Source organism: Balaenoptera physalus (genome assembly GCF_965194825.1).
Source record: "Balaenoptera physalus genome assembly, chromosome: 6".
Lineage (NCBI taxonomy): Eukaryota > Metazoa > Chordata > Mammalia > Artiodactyla > Balaenopteridae > Balaenoptera > Balaenoptera physalus.
In genome coordinates this window covers 48,056,602-48,075,572 of record NC_138885.1, presented here as the reverse complement: position 1 = coordinate 48,075,572, position 18,971 = coordinate 48,056,602, and the positions used below count along the sequence as shown (strand labels likewise).

Genomic DNA, 18,971 nt, shown 5'->3' with positions numbered 1-18,971 from the left:
ATACATTATATTTGCCATATAAATACTACATTATGAATGCTCTTAGCTCATGGTTTTCATCTTTTCCCTCACAAACATACATAGGAGAAACGATATTCATGTGTGTGACATACCAATGGGTTACCTATATGTGACAAAAAGCCCAGTTTTCTGCTGGCCACAATTCTCACAATGACTAATGGTTAACCAAAAATGGTAGTTCACCATAACGGCAGCTTAGTGCCTGTGTTACAACTCCCCGGCTTTCTCTCCCTCTCAGGAAAGCATGCCAGAATGCAAGTCGGAGAAACAGAGATAACATGTATTTTTTAATTTATTTTTAGTATATCATTCACAAACTTGAGCACTTTATAAGGAAGGGAGCAAAGAGCTAGTGGTTAAGGGTACAGGCCCCAGAATGTACATATTCTCCAGGATGAGACTGTGTACGCCCCTTTACCACATAACAGCTATGTGACCTTCGGCAATGATATCTCTAAGTCTCAGTTTTCCCTGTATGTCAAATGGAGATATTAATAAGTATGACTGCTTTCGAGACTTAACACAGAACCCTTATGAAGAAAATCTGCTTATTAAATGTTGGCTACTGGTAATAATAATTATTATGATTATTTCCCTGTTATTAACAAATCACACATGTCGCCTCAGAACTGATGGAGCCACTTCCGTTTGCAGCTGTCAGCATGTGTGAAAGTGACCACCAGAAAGGAATCGATGAAGTAGCTCAATTCTCCACATCCTGGCATATTAACATTTAAGGGCAATAATAACCTGAATGTTGAGGATTTGAGAATCAGAAACATAATCAAGATAACTGACTTGTTCCTCCCTCTGCCTCAAGATCCCCGCTAGACCCCATCACCAACTCCATGAAGCTACTTATGGGCTGAGAAGAGCACAGCTGTTAGAAACGTCCATCATCAGCAGGCTTCCCTTTCTGGCATGTTGGAGATGCAAACCACCACCCAAGAAAACCTTCCTTTGCCTGAGCTCTGTGCTCCATCACAACCTGTCATAAGCAGGATTTCTAACCACCCCTGGACCTCTCTCATTTGTGTGGTTACCTTTCCTTTACACTAATTACCCCTATATTCTTTGTTCACTATCGTAAAATCTTTTCTCTTGGCAGTAATAGGTTTAGGTAATACTCATTTAAAATTAAGTCTCAAGGAAGAAGACTGTGTCAGCAAAATTTTATTCCTTTGCATCATGGTCCTATAAGCAATAAGCTTTCTCTTCAGCTTGTATCTACTCGTGGTGCTCAATATAGCATGCAGAACAGAGGATGATGTCCCCACCACTGCTTTACTGTTTTAGTTCAGAAGCTAAAGTAAAGCAACACACAATGGGCACTTCAGAAGCTCCATGTGAACTGCAGGTATCTATTCCTTAGGGAACATGGACCATCTACCTTTGGGGAACAGAAAATGCCTCTGCTCCCCTGACACATTTGTCCCACAGCAGAGACCCAAGGGTTGGAAGGAGATTACAACACTACCAAGAATTTTCAGGGTGGCAAGGGGTTGGGGGGACATGACCACCCTGAAGACGCTCATGGCACAAAATAAAAGAGCTAATATATAATATACAGAGCCTATCTTTACTTTACAGGGTGAGCCTTCTAAGCTTTAAACAATTAGGCTGTACCTGCCCAGGAGTGAAGTTCCCAAAAAATTACTACCAATTACAATGATATACTACATACTATTTTAAAAGAATGAGGTAGAGACATCCATACTGAAGAAAATATCAAGATGCAGAGGAGTATGTATGGGTATTCACATATTGTTTTTAAAAAACAAAAACAGAAGAAAAAACTAGATGGAAATACTTCAGAGTCTTACCAGTGGGCCTCTGAAGTATAGAATTTGGAGGGTAGAGAGAAAGAAAATGGAGAAATCCCCTTTTTATTATATATCTCTCTGAAGAGTCTAAATTTGTTATGAGTTAATGATAAAATAAAAACACCTGGGGAATTGCTATAATATGAAATAATTTTTTATCAGCCCAAGCAATGTTTCTTTATAAACAATTCACCTTCTTGCATCAGTATACATCAATACACATGAATAAGAAAGCCAACTAAATTAGAGGACCTGCATTATTCAAGAAGCATAAACTGCTATGTAAGGTAAACAGAAAAACAGATCAGCTGAATTTGATTTGTCCACTTGACCAGAGTTACCAGAAATTTTAACTAAAAAACATTTAAAAATAAAGTAGAGAATTAAAATAATGCAAGAATAAAATGTCATTTTCTAACTTTTCCTTTGGTCATAAGCAACAGGAAGGCAAATCACAAGACAGAAATTCATGCATCTCCTGAAAAAAGTCTGATATATTTAGGAAGGAAATCCGGTTCTCTTCTCTCGTTATTTCTTGAACAAAAGCATCAATGTTTCTTACCTGATCACAAATCAGTTCCCACTTCTTCTCATTGTCATATTGCCGCAGTAATCTGGCTTTGTCAGGGGGTAGGTTCATAGCATTCTGTGAGAAAAAAAGAGAAGAAATATGTCACATTCCACAACAGACTGCTAATGGGTAACTCATGGACAGACCAAAGACTACTACTGTGGTTCTTTACTGACTTTTCAAATCCTAGCATCTGATTAAACAGAAACACCCTATACAAGTCATTTAAACATCAGATCGGTTGAATGTGAGGAGAGACTCTGAAGTCCTATGTTGGGACACTGAGGTAGTCTGCTCTGCACTACAGACTTGCATTTCAGGAAAGATAATGCCTTATTTCTTCATTTAACTGCAGGCTCCTAGTCTCCTCAACAAAAGGTCAGAGGTTATTATTGAGAAAGTATTGGCCCAACTTTTTTTCCCAGGCATAAGAGAGTCTTTCATTTTGGACAATGGGAACTTGATCTTGTTATATCCTTACCAAAGTTTCCTTAGACATCACAAATCAGTCCTGGAAAAGACCTCAAAAGACCATATGTCCAGTTTCCTGCCCCCAGGGGCCTGTTTTATTGTCCCTTGCTTCCCCAGCCATCCCAAACTGGGAGCACAGATGCTCTCTTTGGCAGTCTTTCCAGTACTTCCTTTTCTTTTCTTTTCCTAGTAGCCCTTTCTTTTTAATTGAAATATAGTTGACGTACAATATGAGGTTAGTTTCGGTGTACTATAAAATGACTTGACATTTGCATACATTATGAAATTATTGCCGCAATAAGTCTAGCAACCATCTGTCCCTACAAAGTTATTACAGTATTGTTGACCATATTCCTTATGCTGCATATTACATCCCCATGACTTATTATATAACTGGAGGTTTGTACTCCCTATTTCTTTAATTTCTATCTATCTATTTATTTATTTATGGCTGCATTAGGTCTTCATTGCTGCGCGGGCTTTCTCTAGTTGTGGTGAGCAGGGGCTACTCTTTGTTGCAATGCGCAGGCTTCTCATTGCAGTGTTTTCTCTTGTGGCAGAGCATGGGCTCTAGGAACACGGGCTTCAGTAGTTGAGGCATGCGGGCTCAGGAGTTGTGGTGCAGGGCTTAGTTGCTCCCCGGCATGTGGGATCTTCCCAGACCGGGGCTTGAACCCGTGTCCCCAGGCAGATTCTTAACCACTGCGCCACCAGGGAAGTCCCCCAGTTTCTTTTTTTTTTAGAACCATTTTGGGGTTTGTTTGTTTTTATTTTTTTATTTATTTATTTTTGACTGTGTTGGGTCTTCATCTCTGTGTGAGGGCTTTCTCTAGTTGCGGCAAGCAGGGGCCCCTCTTCATCGCGGTGCGCGGGCCTCTCACTATCGCAGCCTCTCTTGTTGCAGAGCGCAGGCTCCAGACGCGCAGGCTCAGTAGTTGTGGCTCACGGGCCCAGTTGCTCCGCGGCATGCGGGATCCTCCCAGACCAGGGCTCGAACCCGTGTCCCCTGCATTGGCAGGCAGATTCTCAACCACTGCACCACCAGAGAAGCCCCCCGTAATTTCTTTTTAAAGCACTACAGCCCCACCAGACACAGAACAGAAAACACCAAAAGAAAACTCAATGAGCAGAACCACTGATAGATAGCGTCAACTTTGACTCACTTTGATAGACAACTATGAGTAAAAGAACAGATGAAAGAAAAGAAGAAAACAGTGCAACTGGTTTTTGTCCCCTCTGTGAGACGACAGCACTCCTTCAGGACATATGTTACCATCAGCAACCTCAATTCTCAGTTTAGCTATATTGATTTATGAAGTTGGGTTTGCAGTGAGAAATGTACCATGAGCTACAAGATGTCTAGACATCAGTCTTCATAAAACCCTCCTCCATCAATACAGCACACCTTCTATAGTGCTGATCATGATTTTCCCAGGTACATACATATGTTATTAGTCAAATGTCCCAAATAACCAATCATACACATTTTCAAGATACTTGGCTTGGGACTGAGGTGAGATCTTTGGGCACAGAACATGGCAGAGTGAGAGAGCCCCAGAAGGAATTCCTATCTGTTCCCCTGGTCTTACTGTAAAGCTCCCATGCTCTAAACAACTGAGCCAAGTATTCAACTAATGTCTTACATGTTTAACTGCCCTAACCCCTTATATCAACACTCTAAATCATGCCTATCTCATAATAAACAATACAGCCCCTTGCGTGGGTGAATATTCGAGTAGACAAATGCAAAGGTCTTGAACTTATAATGCTCAAGCCCCTAGTTCTCTGGAGGACTTGTACTTACAGAGAAACAGTTCCCCTTGCCAGCAGTACTGTCTCATGTCATCCAGTGAAACAAATTTAATAGAGGCAAGGGCAGGTGGGTTATTCTGACTTAATGGCGGAGAATTAACCTTTGATGATCTTGATAGATATAACTCAAGCATTTTCCCCAAAGCTCAATCTAGCATACAGACTGGTATGCCTAAGTAGGTAGTAGATATCCCACTTACTGATTTGAATCTAATAATCTCTTCAGAATATTAATTTTTAAAATAACCCCCAAAGCTGACAACATACTTAGAAAATCTTTGGGGCTTCCCTGGTGGCGCAGTGGTTGAGAATCTGCCTGCCAATGCAGGGGACACGGGTTCGAGCCCTGGTCTGGGAAGATCCCACATGCCACGGAGCAACTGGGCCCGTGAGCCACAATTACTGAGCCTGCGCGTCTGGAGCCTGTGCTCCGCAACAAGAGAGGCCGCGATGGTGAGAGGCCCGCGCACCGCGATGAAGAGTGGTCCCCACTTGCCGCAACTAGAGAAAGCCCTCACACAGAAACGAAGACTCAACACAGTCATAAATAAATAAATAAAAGAACGTGAATTTCTTTAAAAAAAAAAAAAGAAAGAAAATCTTTGGACCCCAGAGATTTCAATGATACTGCCAAGGCTTCTCCATAGAAATAATCTGAAATGGGAAAAAACATTTTCATATGGCCTATCTCCATGTAATATTTACTTGAACTAGAATAGAAAATAACTACTTGTATTTATCTGTAATTACAATTTTATAATGTTCAGCAACAACTCCTGGGATAAAGCAAAGGAGAATTCCATGTGTGTCTTTCCAAGGGAGCCCAACATTACTGACCATTAAATAACCAGTCTATCATTGCTTATGCACCCTAGAGATGGATCATTTCCTCTAAACTAAATTTGACCCTCATGTTAGTGCCCATGGGTGTGATTATGCATTAAATAAGAACAATAAGATAATAAGGCAGGTGAAATGAGTTTTTCTTCAAGTTCTTATTAATCTCTCATGATATAAACGGGTAAGACAAAGAATGCCTGACCTCTTACAAGGTGCCAAGCCCTGTATAAGGCAGACTGCACACACAATTTCATCTAATCTTCATAACAAACCCATGGGATAGGTACAATTTTCCCCATTTTACAAATGGGAAAACAGGCCTAAGAGTGCTTGCTCAAGGTTGAACAGCTTTACAGAAAACAGGACCTAAACTTAGTCTGTTAGACTCCAAGAACAAACACTAAAAATGCCTCCAAGTTTTTTCTGTTTGTTTTGTTTGTTTTTGTTTTTGTTTTTTTGCAGCAAAGTAAAATTGCAAATAACTGACCTTCTGTTACTATTCCGCAAGACATTCATGCAGAAGCAGTCTGCAAACACTGCTACGGAAATTAGATGCAGGCCCTGTTGTTACTGGAAAGAGAAAGCCAAGATGCTCCTTTCTGGACCAACTTTTATTTTAATAAAACAGTCTTTCTTTCAAATGTTTATGAAGCACCACCCTTGTACAAGCACTGTGTTCCACAGCACAGTGGGGAACCAAACAGATATGGTCCCCATGGAGCATTGTATTATAATAAGAGAGGTAAATATGAAACAAACTAATCTTCTCAAACTCTGATAAGTCTTGATAGAGGTTATCAGAGGGCAACTTTAGATTGAACGATCTGGAAAGACCTCTCAAGGAAAAGGTAACATTAAGATGAGACCTAGAAATGAGAAGAGGTGAGCCAGGTAAAGAGTGGATGGCAGCATTCTGGGCAGGGAAAAGACACTAAGGTAAGAAACAGCTGGACACATCAAAGAGCTGAAAGTGAGTCAGTGTGGCTGGAGAGAAAGTAAAAGAGAGGGAATGAGAGAAAGATAAAGTTGGAGAGGTGAGTCAAGGCTATGTCATGCCCAGCCACGAAGGACCGGGGTAAAGACTTTTCCTTTGACCTAAAGTGCAGTGGGAAACGAGTGAAGGCTTGTAAGCATGAGATGACATAAACAGGTGAGTTTTACAAAGATTGCTGTGGGTGCTATATGGAGAATGGATTAGAAACAACACAAGTGGAAGCAGGGGAGCCAGTTAGGAGGCCAGGGCAGTAGTTCAAATGCATGGTGGTGGCTGGGACAAAGCAGATGACACATCAACTGAAGTAGGTGGACAGATGTCAGAAACAGTATGTGAAATTGACTGGGTAGACTTAAGGGCTGAGGAAGGACGCCTGGCTTCTACCTTGAGTCACTAGGTGAATGCTGGTCTCCTTAATGAGAGGGGCACACTGCAAAGGCGGCGCAGATCTGGAGGAGGTGGTGAAGAATAAGACTTCTAAATGGCCCTGGTTAGGTCTAAGATAGCTAGGAAACATCCAAGAGAACAGTCAAGCAGTCAAGTACGTACACAATTCTGAAGGTCAGAAGAAGCGTCTGCATCTTTCTGAACGAGAAGAGTCTTAAGAAGTCTTTTTGAACCTGATGACTAGTTACTGTCAGAGAAGTTATTCAGCATCAATACACCAAAACTAAAACTGTACTTGGTAATCATTCACCAAGCATCTAAAATCACCCCTTCCACGGGTCAAGCCTCTGAGCAGTTCAGGCATACATTGCCCAGCTTAATAATTCTACAGGGACCGCAAGGAAGCAGCTCCATCTAAAATCAGACCCTGCACAGAGGCCTGGTTAAAGTTTAGGGCTGTTGTAATTAGCTGGCAAGAACTGCCCGTAGACTTTTTAGAGGGAACTCATTCCTTTTGTGCTGTATAGGGCAGGCCTCTGGAGTCCAAGCTAAATGTTTGTGCAGGTAATTCCTAAGAGCCCAAGCTATTTTCTGAGGAAACTATTGGCTCTCTTTCCAGGCACTATTACTGCCTGTATAAAAATGGATTGCCCTTCTATATGGCAGAAAATGTACAACTTGAAAGTTGTCCTAACACAGTGACAACTCCACCTCATCCATACTTAGTGACATCTTGACACAGGGCTCTCCTGTCCTTCCTTTCCTCTGTCAATCCATCCAATATGTAAGCACTGGGCTTTGACCACGTGCCAGCATATCTGCACTGCAGGCACAGGAGAGGATTTAATCATGAAGTTGCTGCACTCAAGTACACGCCAAAGGTCCATTGAAGACATATGATATTTGAGTTGAAAAGTTTAGTGGATGTTAATTATATATTTTCTAGACTGTATAAATTCCTAGCTCAAATAAATTAGATCATCCAAGAGCATTTTTTTTTCTGTAAGGAATGTCCCTTTCCTTTCCACCTGGCAAACTTTAAGAATCAGTTCAAATATCATTTATCACTAGAACCTTCTCCCAACTACTCCAAGAAAACATACCCTCTCGTTGGGCTCTGACAGCAGTGTATACATCTCTCCTTTACAGCACCACACACACTGTACCCTAATCATCTGTTTGCCTACCTGAATTCCTCCATGGACTAAGTACTTCAAGGACAACTTATTTTGTTAATTCCCAATATCAGGCACAGTACATGGCAGACAGTAGGCACTAAACAAGTTGCTCAGTCAATGAAAAGCAAACTAACTCAGTCATGCTGTTCAGTCTGAAAATATCTTCACTGATTTAGCATTTATGCTTCAGCTACTAACAAAGTCTACACACTTAAGAGCATTTCTGTTTCTTATAAAACCTCAATGACAATGTCTATTACTTATTAATAATTATCTTTCAAACAGGAATTCATGGGGGAAAAAATCTTCAAGTTCAATTCTAGCAACATTTCCTTGGAAAGAAAAATATTTTAGGCATTCTTCTGCCACATATAATAAACCATGCAACCTGCACTTTGTTTTGTTTTTGTTGCCAGTAAACTCAAATCAGTATCAACTGTAATAATTAGTCTAATCCAAGGGGCAGTTACCTTTATGGTCTATATTCTGGTTTTATCCTTACCGACACTATTTTACATTGCTTTTAAATGCACTTTCTATCTTAGAAACTTTTAAAAATAGAAGATTTAATGACTCAATAACAACGGAATATGCACGTTCCTGGGTACTTCATGGAGAAATTAATTATGGTTAAAAGAGTCTCTGAGAGTCTATACATTAGAAGTGATACTTATAGATGAATTATCATATACAACACAGAGCAGAATGAAGGTATCCAAACCATTCAGAGCCAAATAAACCCATGCCCTAGAAATAGAGTTTTCTGGTCTCAGCTCTTGTCCTGGGTTCATGGGAACAACAAAAACTTGCAAAATATCCTTCTTTTCCCCTGATATCCTCAAGGCTCCTGTTGAGAAACCCACAGCCATATGCAGTTACAGTAGTGAAAGTGAATCATATCAAATACACCTTATGTAATATAGTTTTGTTCTTATAATCTCTAAATTAAAGCTTTAAAGTATTAAGTCACCAGACTCCACAATGGAAACTCTTCTGTTACACAACCTCACCTGCATACACTTTACAAGCAGTGTTGCTTATGGAAGTAGGGAAAAGATGGCACTAGAGTAAGAGCTGAGACTACCAATGGCAGTTCTTGAACGATAAAGGTACAAACACTTTACGAGAACTCAAATGAAGGAGCCATTACTCTTTTTTTAATGTGTGGTAAAAAACACATAATACAAAATTTGCCTTTTTAACCATGTGTAAGTGTACAGTTCAGTAGTGTTAACTATATTCACAGTGTCATGTAACAGTTCTCTACAACTTTTTCATCGTACAGAACTGGAAATCTATACCCTGAATAACTCCATACCCTGAATAACTCCCCTTTCCCCCACTCCCTGGAACCATTACTTTTTGCTACAAAAAGCAAGGAAGTGTGATGGATTCCAACTGGACAGTTGGGCAGCGCAGTAAAGAACTGAATTTAATGAGGCAGCGTGGGGCAGGGATTTACTAGTTGGGCTTTGGAGTTAGACTAGCTGGATTCCAACCTTGACTTTATCACTTATTATTGGTGATCTTGGGCCACATAACTTGAATCAAAAAGCAAATTCAGAGTTGAGAAAGCCAGTAAATGAAATTCAAAACTGAAGGTCAGAATCCAGTCAGAATCAAAGCTAAGGGTTAAAAACAACAAGGTGTGTTTATTGACGGTCTGATACATCTCAGGCCCTTAAGCTCTTTGCATTCGTTATCCAATTTAATCTGCTTTAAAATCATGACAAGCAGGTATTATCTTCTCCATTCAACAGAGAGGGAAACTAAAGGGCAGGAAGGTTAAAGTAGCTCTTCCACACAGGAGATAGGTGAAAAATTCTGAGGCTCAAAAGAGAGGTCTGTATGATAACCCTCTTTCCGTGACATTTAAGCTATAATGTGTCTAAAACATGACCTGAGTGAAGCAATCCAACAATTCTACTTGAATAACCAGACACACAGTCATTAGCATGCAAGGGTAAGGCGAAAATGCACATATTTATTAATATTTTTAATAAGCTATTAACATTTTCAGACAAAATACTGGCACTTCAACCGAATCCTTCAATTTCTTTAAAAATATAAACTAGAAAACACCTCTCCCTCCAAAGTTAGTAGATCAAATCTGTAGATAGCCAGGTACTGTCTCAATTTCACAAACACTTAATAAACCCTGTAAAATATCAAATGAAGGCAGAGATACAAATATGAGGTGAACTCAGGCTTCAATGATGTGGAAGGAGAGAAGATAGATACACCAATATGCAACTGAACATGTTATGTAATATAACCGAACCGCAGAGAAGAAGCCATTACTTTTTGTTAAGGAAAGCAAGAAATGCTATGGACTGGGCTTGGATGTGCAGGGAGAGCATAAAGATTGGCATTTAACGACATAATATGGTTTTTAATCTTTGGGCTCTGAAGACGGGCCACTTGGGGTACGATCCTAGGTACATTATTTAAACTAAACTTCAGTTTCCTCACTCGAAAAAAATGGAGATGGTGGTGGTGATACGAGAAGGATGATGGTGGTGGTGATGATCCTACCTGTCTCACAAAGTTTGAGAAAAATTAAATTGGATAATGCTCATAGTGAGCATAGAGTAAGTACATGGAAAGCAGTCAATATATTAGATGTTATTATTCTCATTATTTTAGGTGAACAGAGGTATGAATATAGCGTGAACAGAGGTATGAATACAGAAGGCAGAGGACTGTGAACCTCACAGAATAAATCAGAGGGTAAGGAGAGGGTCCTGTGAGACCAAGTTAGAAAGGCAGAGTCCTGGACACAGAGCACAGACTTTCAAATTTACTCGACAGGCAGTGGTAAATCATCAGCCAAGGAAATGTTTAGGAAAAGCCAGCCTTGGGGACCTCAAATCACACTAGGTAAAGGGTTGCTCCTCCTCTGTTAATTCTTCCCAGATTGCCGTTTTTCCTTATTCCATAACTGGGACATCAAGTTGAGTCACTTGATACTGAATAATGCACCAATTCTCCTATGAGTTCACTTAAAATTGCAACATCTGAGGCAGCAGGAGGGTGGCTGCAAATTCAATACATGACCCGCCCCTCCATTCAACTAACCTCAAAGCCATTTCCTTCCATGCCCTATGTTCTTGTTCCAAGCAACTACCTGACATCCTAAATTTCAATATACTCCTAGCCTAGAGAATGCTGCTGAAATACAGTCAGCTTCTTTCCTGGCACAGGACTCAGGCAGCCAGCCAAATAGTTCCCCAAAGCAAACCATCAGTCAGTCATCTTTCATTGTCACTGTTATTTTTATTTAATCATTGAGGGTATTAATATCATTCATTTGCCAGCGAACCCCACAATAAGAGAAATCAGCCTGCCCCCTGATCTAGTTACATCTTCAAAATGAAATCTGACTGGAAAGCTGTCCTTTCTGGGGAACCTGTGAGAATGAGACATTTCTCTTATCTCCCATTCACAATTTTAGCTACAGCCTGCTTTCTTGGAAGGCTTTCTTTTAGGACTGACCTAAATACGAAGGACTCCTCCATAACATTTTTATAATCTAGAAAGTACAGAGCTGGAAGCTTGTGATATTTTAGTCCTATTCTGTTTTTTAGAGGTGACCAAACAGACTCCAGAAAACGAAGGCAATGTTCAAGTTCGTTTAACTGGTTATTACCAGAGATAGAAAAAGAATCTGGGCCAATATGCCTTCTATTCTTTTCTCACTATCAAGAAAGAAAGCCCACTTATATCTGTCGCGTGTGTGCATGCACGTATGCACATATATTTTAGAAAATCCAATCAGATAATGCCCGTAGTTAGCACAAAGTTCTGCACACAGTAAGCACTCAGTACATGTTTGACATTGCTACTCTTGTTATTATCATTTTAAGGAATACATGGAATTACTATTATGCTCTCCTCCTACTTTAGTAAGTCTCCATCCTTCCTGACTACACAAGTTTACTTATACCATAATAATAAGTGCCAGCACTTGCCACTGTCTCCACCATTCCTCCTTGACTTGGGGCTTTGTATTCAGAGAACAATTCATTTTATTTGTAAAATTATAAACTTCTACAAACTTACACATTTGTTTTTACCGATAAACACAAACTAAAACAAAAATTTCCCGAAGTCGCTTATGAATTACCTATTGTTTTAAATTAATCACACTTTCACTACCCTTAGTAAATGGGAATGAACAAGTGTTGATTGTATATGTATGTTCATATTATTTATATTTAATTGCAAGGCCAGAGCATCATCAATAAGGGTGAAGTGGATGGGAGAGCACATGTTATCTACAGAATAGGAGGGCATAACTATAGCAGTCTAGGCCAAGTTTTCCTGTGGCCCATCCTTCTGCTACTTCCTACATCAGTAGCTTAAGTGATTCAAAACCCAGTACATGCCAAAACCACACATCCCTCCTCTGGCCATCATGCCAACTCCTGAAATACAGATTCTTACCATATTCAAACACAAAGGGAATAAATGGAAAGAAACACTCATTCAAGCTCTTTCAAACCTCATATCTGATTTCCATTAGAGAGACCTGATGTCTGATTCCTTGACACGTTCTGGAAGCCAGTTGTTTACCACCTGTCTGCCAACTGCTATTCCAGGAGCAGTGTCCACCTGCACACTTCTGTGTACTCGGATGGGGAGTTACACAAGAGGCCACATTTAAGATGTTAGAAAACTGTTTCATGGGCAATCATTTGACAATATAAGAGTGAATATAAGGTTTGCTGGCACAGTCAAAATCCAGAGAAAGGTTTCTTAGTCTATTGATAAATATCAACACCCTATGACATAAAATTCTTTAGAGTAAAAACGTTTTGAGAATCGAAGATACCAAACTCAAATTAATTGCAACATATTAGATAGCTGGATTCCATCACGATCAAGCCATAAGAATGGGATCTCTGTCACCTGCTGACCTGAAACAAGTGTATTTTTTCACCCTGCCCAATTCCCCTGAAAGCCTGGCCTCCTTCTCCCCTAACCCTTTCCCAGCAGCAAGCCTCCACTTCCCTTCTTAGACCATTAGGATCATCAATAGTCGCTTCTCCCCTTTCACAGCAATCACTCTGGAAGACTACTGAACCTGGGCTCCATATTCAAGGCTGGCGCAACTTACTGCCTCACGCTCTTCCATTTCACGATGTAGATAATCAAAGGAAGAACAGAGTTCAAGTTTATGCTCAACTAACATCACATCTTCTGAGATAACAGGAGAAAGATTATACTTTGATTTAAAAATAAAGATTTCTGGTCTTCCCTGGTGGCGCAGTGGTTAAGAATCTGCCTGCCAATGCAGGGGACACAGGTTCGAGCCCTGGTCCAGGAAGATCCCGTGTGCCTAGAGTCCGTGCTCCGCAGCAAGAGAAGCCACCGCAATGAGCAGCCCGCGCACCGCAACGAAGAGTAGCCCCCGCTCACCACAACTAGAGAAAGCCCGCGCACAGCAATGAAGGCCCAACACAGCCAAAAATAAATAAATTAAATAAATTAAAAAAGAAAAGCAATTAGGATTAAAAGTTTCCATTTAAAAAAATTAAAAATAAAAATAAAGGTTTCTGCCATGATCGTGACCAAAAATTACAGCCTCAAATCTATAGCTCTTCATTTGTAAACAGCCACAACTTCAAGGGCAGACTTGCTGTCACAGACAGAACAATTGCCCCCAAAGATATCCTCACTAATCCCAAGAACCTGTGAATGTTTCCTTACATATTAAAATGATATTTGTAGATGTGGGGCTGGGGGGGGGAACCGATGTAATCACAAAGGTCCTTAAAAGTGGAAGTATAATAATTTTCTTAAAAACCGGAGGTTGGTGAAGACATAGAGGTATTGGAACCCTTGTATATACATTATTGTTAAGAATGTAAAATGGGGGGGCTTCCCTGGTGGCGCAGTGGTTGAGAATCTGCCTGCTAATGCAGGGGACACGGGTTCGAGCCCTGGTCTGGCAGGATCCCACGTGCCGCGGAGCAACTGGGCCCGTGAGCCACAACTACTGAGCCTGCGCATATGGAGCCTGTGCTCCACAATAAGAGAGGCTGCGATAGTGAGAGGCCCGCGCACCGCGATGAGGAGTGGCCCCCGCTTGCCACAACTAGAGAAAGCCCTCGCACAGAAACGAAGACCCAACATAGCAATCAATCAATAAATAAATCTTTAAAACAAACAAACAAACAAACAAAGAATGTAAAATGGTGCAGCCATTGCGGAAAACAGTGTGGTGGTCCTTCAAAAAGTTAAGCATATAATTAACAGCTAACCCTACACAATTTCCCTCCTAAGTATATAACATATCCAAAAGAATCAAAAACAGAGATTCACACAGATACTTGTACACCGATATTTACAGCAGCATCGTTCACAATAGCCAAAAGGTGGAAACAAGCCAAGTGTCCATCAACGGATGAATGAATAAACAAAATGTGGTATATATTATATATACAACAGAATATTACTCAGCCACAAAAAGGAATGCCACTCTGATACATACTACAACATGGACAAACCTTGAAAGCACACTTTAATGAAAGAAGCCAGACACAAAAGGTCAAATACTGTATGATTCTATTTATATGAAAGATGTAGAATAGGCAAAAACAGAGACAAAAAGTATATTAGGACTTATCATTAGCTGGGGGGAGTGCAGAATGGGGATGATTGTTTAATGAGTACAGAGTTTCTGTTTGGAGTGATGAAGAATTTTGGAAACAGGTAGTGGTGATAGTTGCATGACATTGTTAATTACTTAATGTCACTGAATTGTACACTTAAAAAATGGTTAAAATGGTAAACTTCATGTTATGGATATCTTACCACAATAAAAAAAATAGTTTAAAAAATAGTAGAAGGTGGCAGACCAGAGCCAGAGGGGAGAAGTCAGAGTAATACAATGTGAAGGACTTGACCAGCCAATGCTGGCTTTGAAGATGAAGGGGCCCCAGGCCAAGAAGTATGGTCAGCCCCTAGAAGCTAAAAAGGGCAAAGAAATGGACTCTCCCTTAGAGCTTCTAGAAATGGAGCCCTGCTGAAGGGTCTGATTTTCACCCAGTAAGACCCCTGTCAGACTTCTAACCTACAAAAGTATCAGGTAATTAAATTAAGTTGTTTAAAGCCACTATGTTCACGGTAATTGGTTACAGAAGCAATGGAAAACTAATACTCTGGCTGACAATATTTTGGCTCCCCCAATGCATAGCTTCCCTCTTTCCGCAACACCAAACTCCAAAATTTTCATGTCCGCATCTCACTGCCAATGATCAGATGCATGGTTTCCATTTCATATGTTGTAGATTTAAACAGATAAAAGCTAGTACTTATTTCAATTACAGTAGGAAATGGAAAACCTTGGGGGACTAGACAATGTCCTAAGATTCAATTACTGAAAAACCTAAAAATAAAACTACCAGCGCATGAAGACGACATGGTAGGAAATAAAACTCGACACTATCCACACAACCAGAACAACACTGGCACAATTTAGGTTTCACCGCAACAAATGTTCATCAGACCCTATTTCAAAAGATTCATAGCATCTCTGAAGACAAGCCCCGTCAACACAAGCAGGAAAATTAAGTCTTGAATGGCAGGGCTTCTGACATGTGACAAGTCTTTGCTGTTCTGCTCCTGATTTTCCCCTCATTAACCTGCTAGGTAGCTTTTTGGTCCTTACCTCATAATTGTGGAAAAGACCACCAAGTAAACTTCTGTGTCAACGTGAACAACCTCCCGGTATTGAAAGCACTACTTTAAGTACAGTTCATTATAAATCAGTTAATTCAAAAAAGCTGTTAAAAAATAAATTTAAAAAAAAACCTTGATAAACAAATTTGAAGACTTTAATAAGTAAACTCATGTGTGGGCAAAACACCCTCTACTGTTTCACATTACTATTTAAATGCCTTTGTTTACTATTAAAATATCGTCCTGATTTTTAAGTTAAAAAAAAAAAAAAAGCACTACTTTAATGCTGCTGGTATTTTTGTAGTCGGTACCAACCATCAGCAAGTTAATTCACACACATGATGTCTAATGGGAGACTTTTCTATTTAAATTTTTAAAAAGCGCTTAACTGTCATAAAAACTGAAGAATTCCCCAAATACCTGACATTAAGAATAAAAACATTCAACAACTTCAAAATATTTTTGAGGGTACCACTGGTCACATTCTACTTTACTGATTTATCCTTCTGTCGCTACAACACTGCAAGTCCTTGGACAGAAGTCCTCTTTATAGCCCCAGCCCCCAGCAGAGAGCCTAACACTCAGGTGATGTATAATAATTGTGTGCCGAATTCTGCTCAGCCACACAAGCCATACTTTAATAAACTAAAGACATCACTCCTCCAAAATCTTTTAACTAATAAAAGATTAGGGCCACAAGAGAAGTGTCAGACTCAGCCATCATCTATTTGCAGGTGGTTATTAAACATTATACAATACTACCAACAATGCCTATTTAAATCCTATAAAGCAAAAAATATATATATATTTAAATATATATATTTAAAAGGTCCAAAATGTATCTTCTCTCATCCTCCAGCTGGTACCTGAAGTGCCCATTCTACAGCCCTTACTCCATCCTACTCCTCCACCAAAATCTACCTCTCCACCTAGGTCCTGGGTCTTCCATATACCATGCTTAGAGTTGCCTTTTCTATGTATTATCTCCAGTACTACAGTCCACCCTTAAATAACACAGTTATTCAAGGTGGGGGGGGAGGGAACCCTCCCCACAGTCAAAAATCCATGTATAACTTATAATTGACCCTCCACATTTGTGGTTTTGCATCCATGGGTTCAACCAACTGTAGATTATGTAATTCTGTGGTATCTACTATGAAAAAAACCCACGTATAAGTAGACCCACACAGTTCAAACCCATTTTGTTCAAGGGTCAACTGTACTTGTTTTGGGGATCAAACATGACTGTGTATGTTGTCCTACCGTTTCACACGTGTAGGCTTTTTCTCCAATGAGAAGGAAAGTTTCCCACCATACTGTGATATCTTCTACAGTACTTAGGACATGGGCAGACACATAAAACATTTAATAAACATCCATGAGTTAAGTAAACACTCCCAAAGTACCAGCCAAACCAAAACCTTCTGATGTTTGGTATATGGTACTTTAGATTTTACACATGTACTGCAAAACAACTATGACAGTAAATAATAGAGTATTTATTAAACAGCTGAGCTAAATCATATATTACAAACATGAACTCTCAGATACCTGGGGAAGGGGTATCTCTTGTTTGGGGTGTAGGTTTTCAATCTTTGTTGTTTCTAACTAGGAGAGTGTGAAATAAGATCCACGTCATTTGATTTATTCCTGGTTTTATATTCTCACAATACAGCGATACGTTCTAGGCATAAAGTGCTACCTAGGTGTATGATCTGGTCTCAGTCTAAAAGGAGGAAGAATGGTCACGTTTGCACTGCGTGCACCAAGAAAAGCAACAAGAACAAAACACCTTCCAGGGAATGCAAACACCTACATTTATAGACGACGGATTTCTGGGAAGCAGCCCCCAGGGTGTGCACTACTCAATTCTAAGTGCTAGGCTTGGGTGTGTGCAAGAAAAAAGAACGAGAAAGCACACAAGCAAGAGGGAGGAAGAAGCGGAGGGGCAGGGGTGGGGAGGACCCGACTGTATGCATCCCCTGTGCTTCTCAGCTGGGTAAACCACAACAGTAGGCCTGGGGGACGTGACCCTGGCTGCTGAACTCAGCACACCCCCTCAATATGTTCTGGATGTAAACACTTTTCTGTTTCCTACAAAGCAGTGTTATGCTTCTCCAAGAGAGCTAGAAGTATTTGGAAAAATGCCAAAATATGACAGTGGCCATTTAATCTTTGCATTCTTACATTCTGTAACAACTCTACTCTCCTGACTTGAGATAAACCGTACCCAAGTCACCGCGAACCAATTTATCCTACTGCAAATTAAACCTCAAGTTCAAGTCCTAAGGATCCCAGGGGTAAAGCAATACAATGTATTCAGTAATCTCCACCCAAAGAGTTTGCCAACTTGGAGCGCGACTCTGATTTGGATTTGTCTTCTTCCAGAGAGAAATTCAACTCCACATGAACTCCAGTGTAAATGAACCACTGTTGGATATTAAGCTTTAAGGAGAAGTGACAGGATCAAGAGAACTTCCAATTTGTGACTTGAAAAACGACCTAGTACTTACTTTACTTCCTAAATGAATCTCTATAACCTGGTCCTGAGATGCAGCCCTCCACGCACGCTCCTACCTCAGGGGTCTGTAGGCCTGTGCCACTGCAATGCTGCATCCTAGCCAGCGGGCCCACTGACAAATAGGTCCATTCATTCTCCCTTTTTCTCTTCTATACATATATTTATAAATGGTAAGCACAATATATTCTCTGTTATTCCACATGGTTGGCCAATAAAGACACTGTTTAATAGAGAGGTGCCACACATACCATGCATGATTTTAAAATGAATAGGATTTATCAAAATATATGAACACAAAAGCCATATTATCATAACTTAATCTTTCTTTAATGACTCTGAAAAAACTCCAAGATTTTACAGTGTTTTCTGGTCATCCCTATAGATAACAATAATAAGCTTTGTGGTTGGAATTACTGAGGTCTGGGTTCAAATTCCAGTTCCCAGCAGTTCATTTTGGCAAGTAACTAAATTTCTCTGAGTATCAGCATCTTCTTCTGAACATGAGGACAGAAGACCCTCCCTGTTAGGGTCACCGTGAAACACATATACCTCTCATAGCAGGAGACACAAGGACAGCAGTGTGGTGTCTATGAAAGAGACTGTGGCTGGGGACAAAGACTCCGGCCTTCAGAGCTTAAAAAAAAAAAAAAGAACTTGAGTTTATATC

At 40.2% G+C, this 18,971-nt stretch overlaps 1 protein-coding gene across 4 annotated transcripts in view; it reads right to left on the bottom strand.

Moving 5' to 3' along the window:
* The window catches only part of FMNL2 (formin like 2), a 307,756-nt gene that overhangs the window by 127,221 nt on the left and 161,564 nt on the right, over positions 1 to 18,971 (bottom strand). For all 4 annotated transcript variants that reach the window (XM_082464960.1, XM_082464962.1, XM_082464959.1 and 1 more), the window contains exon 2: positions 2,407 to 2,490. In XM_082464960.1, the coding sequence (XP_082321086.1) occupies positions 2,407 to 2,490 (84 nt within the window). The remainder of the gene's footprint in view (positions 1 to 2,406; positions 2,491 to 18,971) is intronic.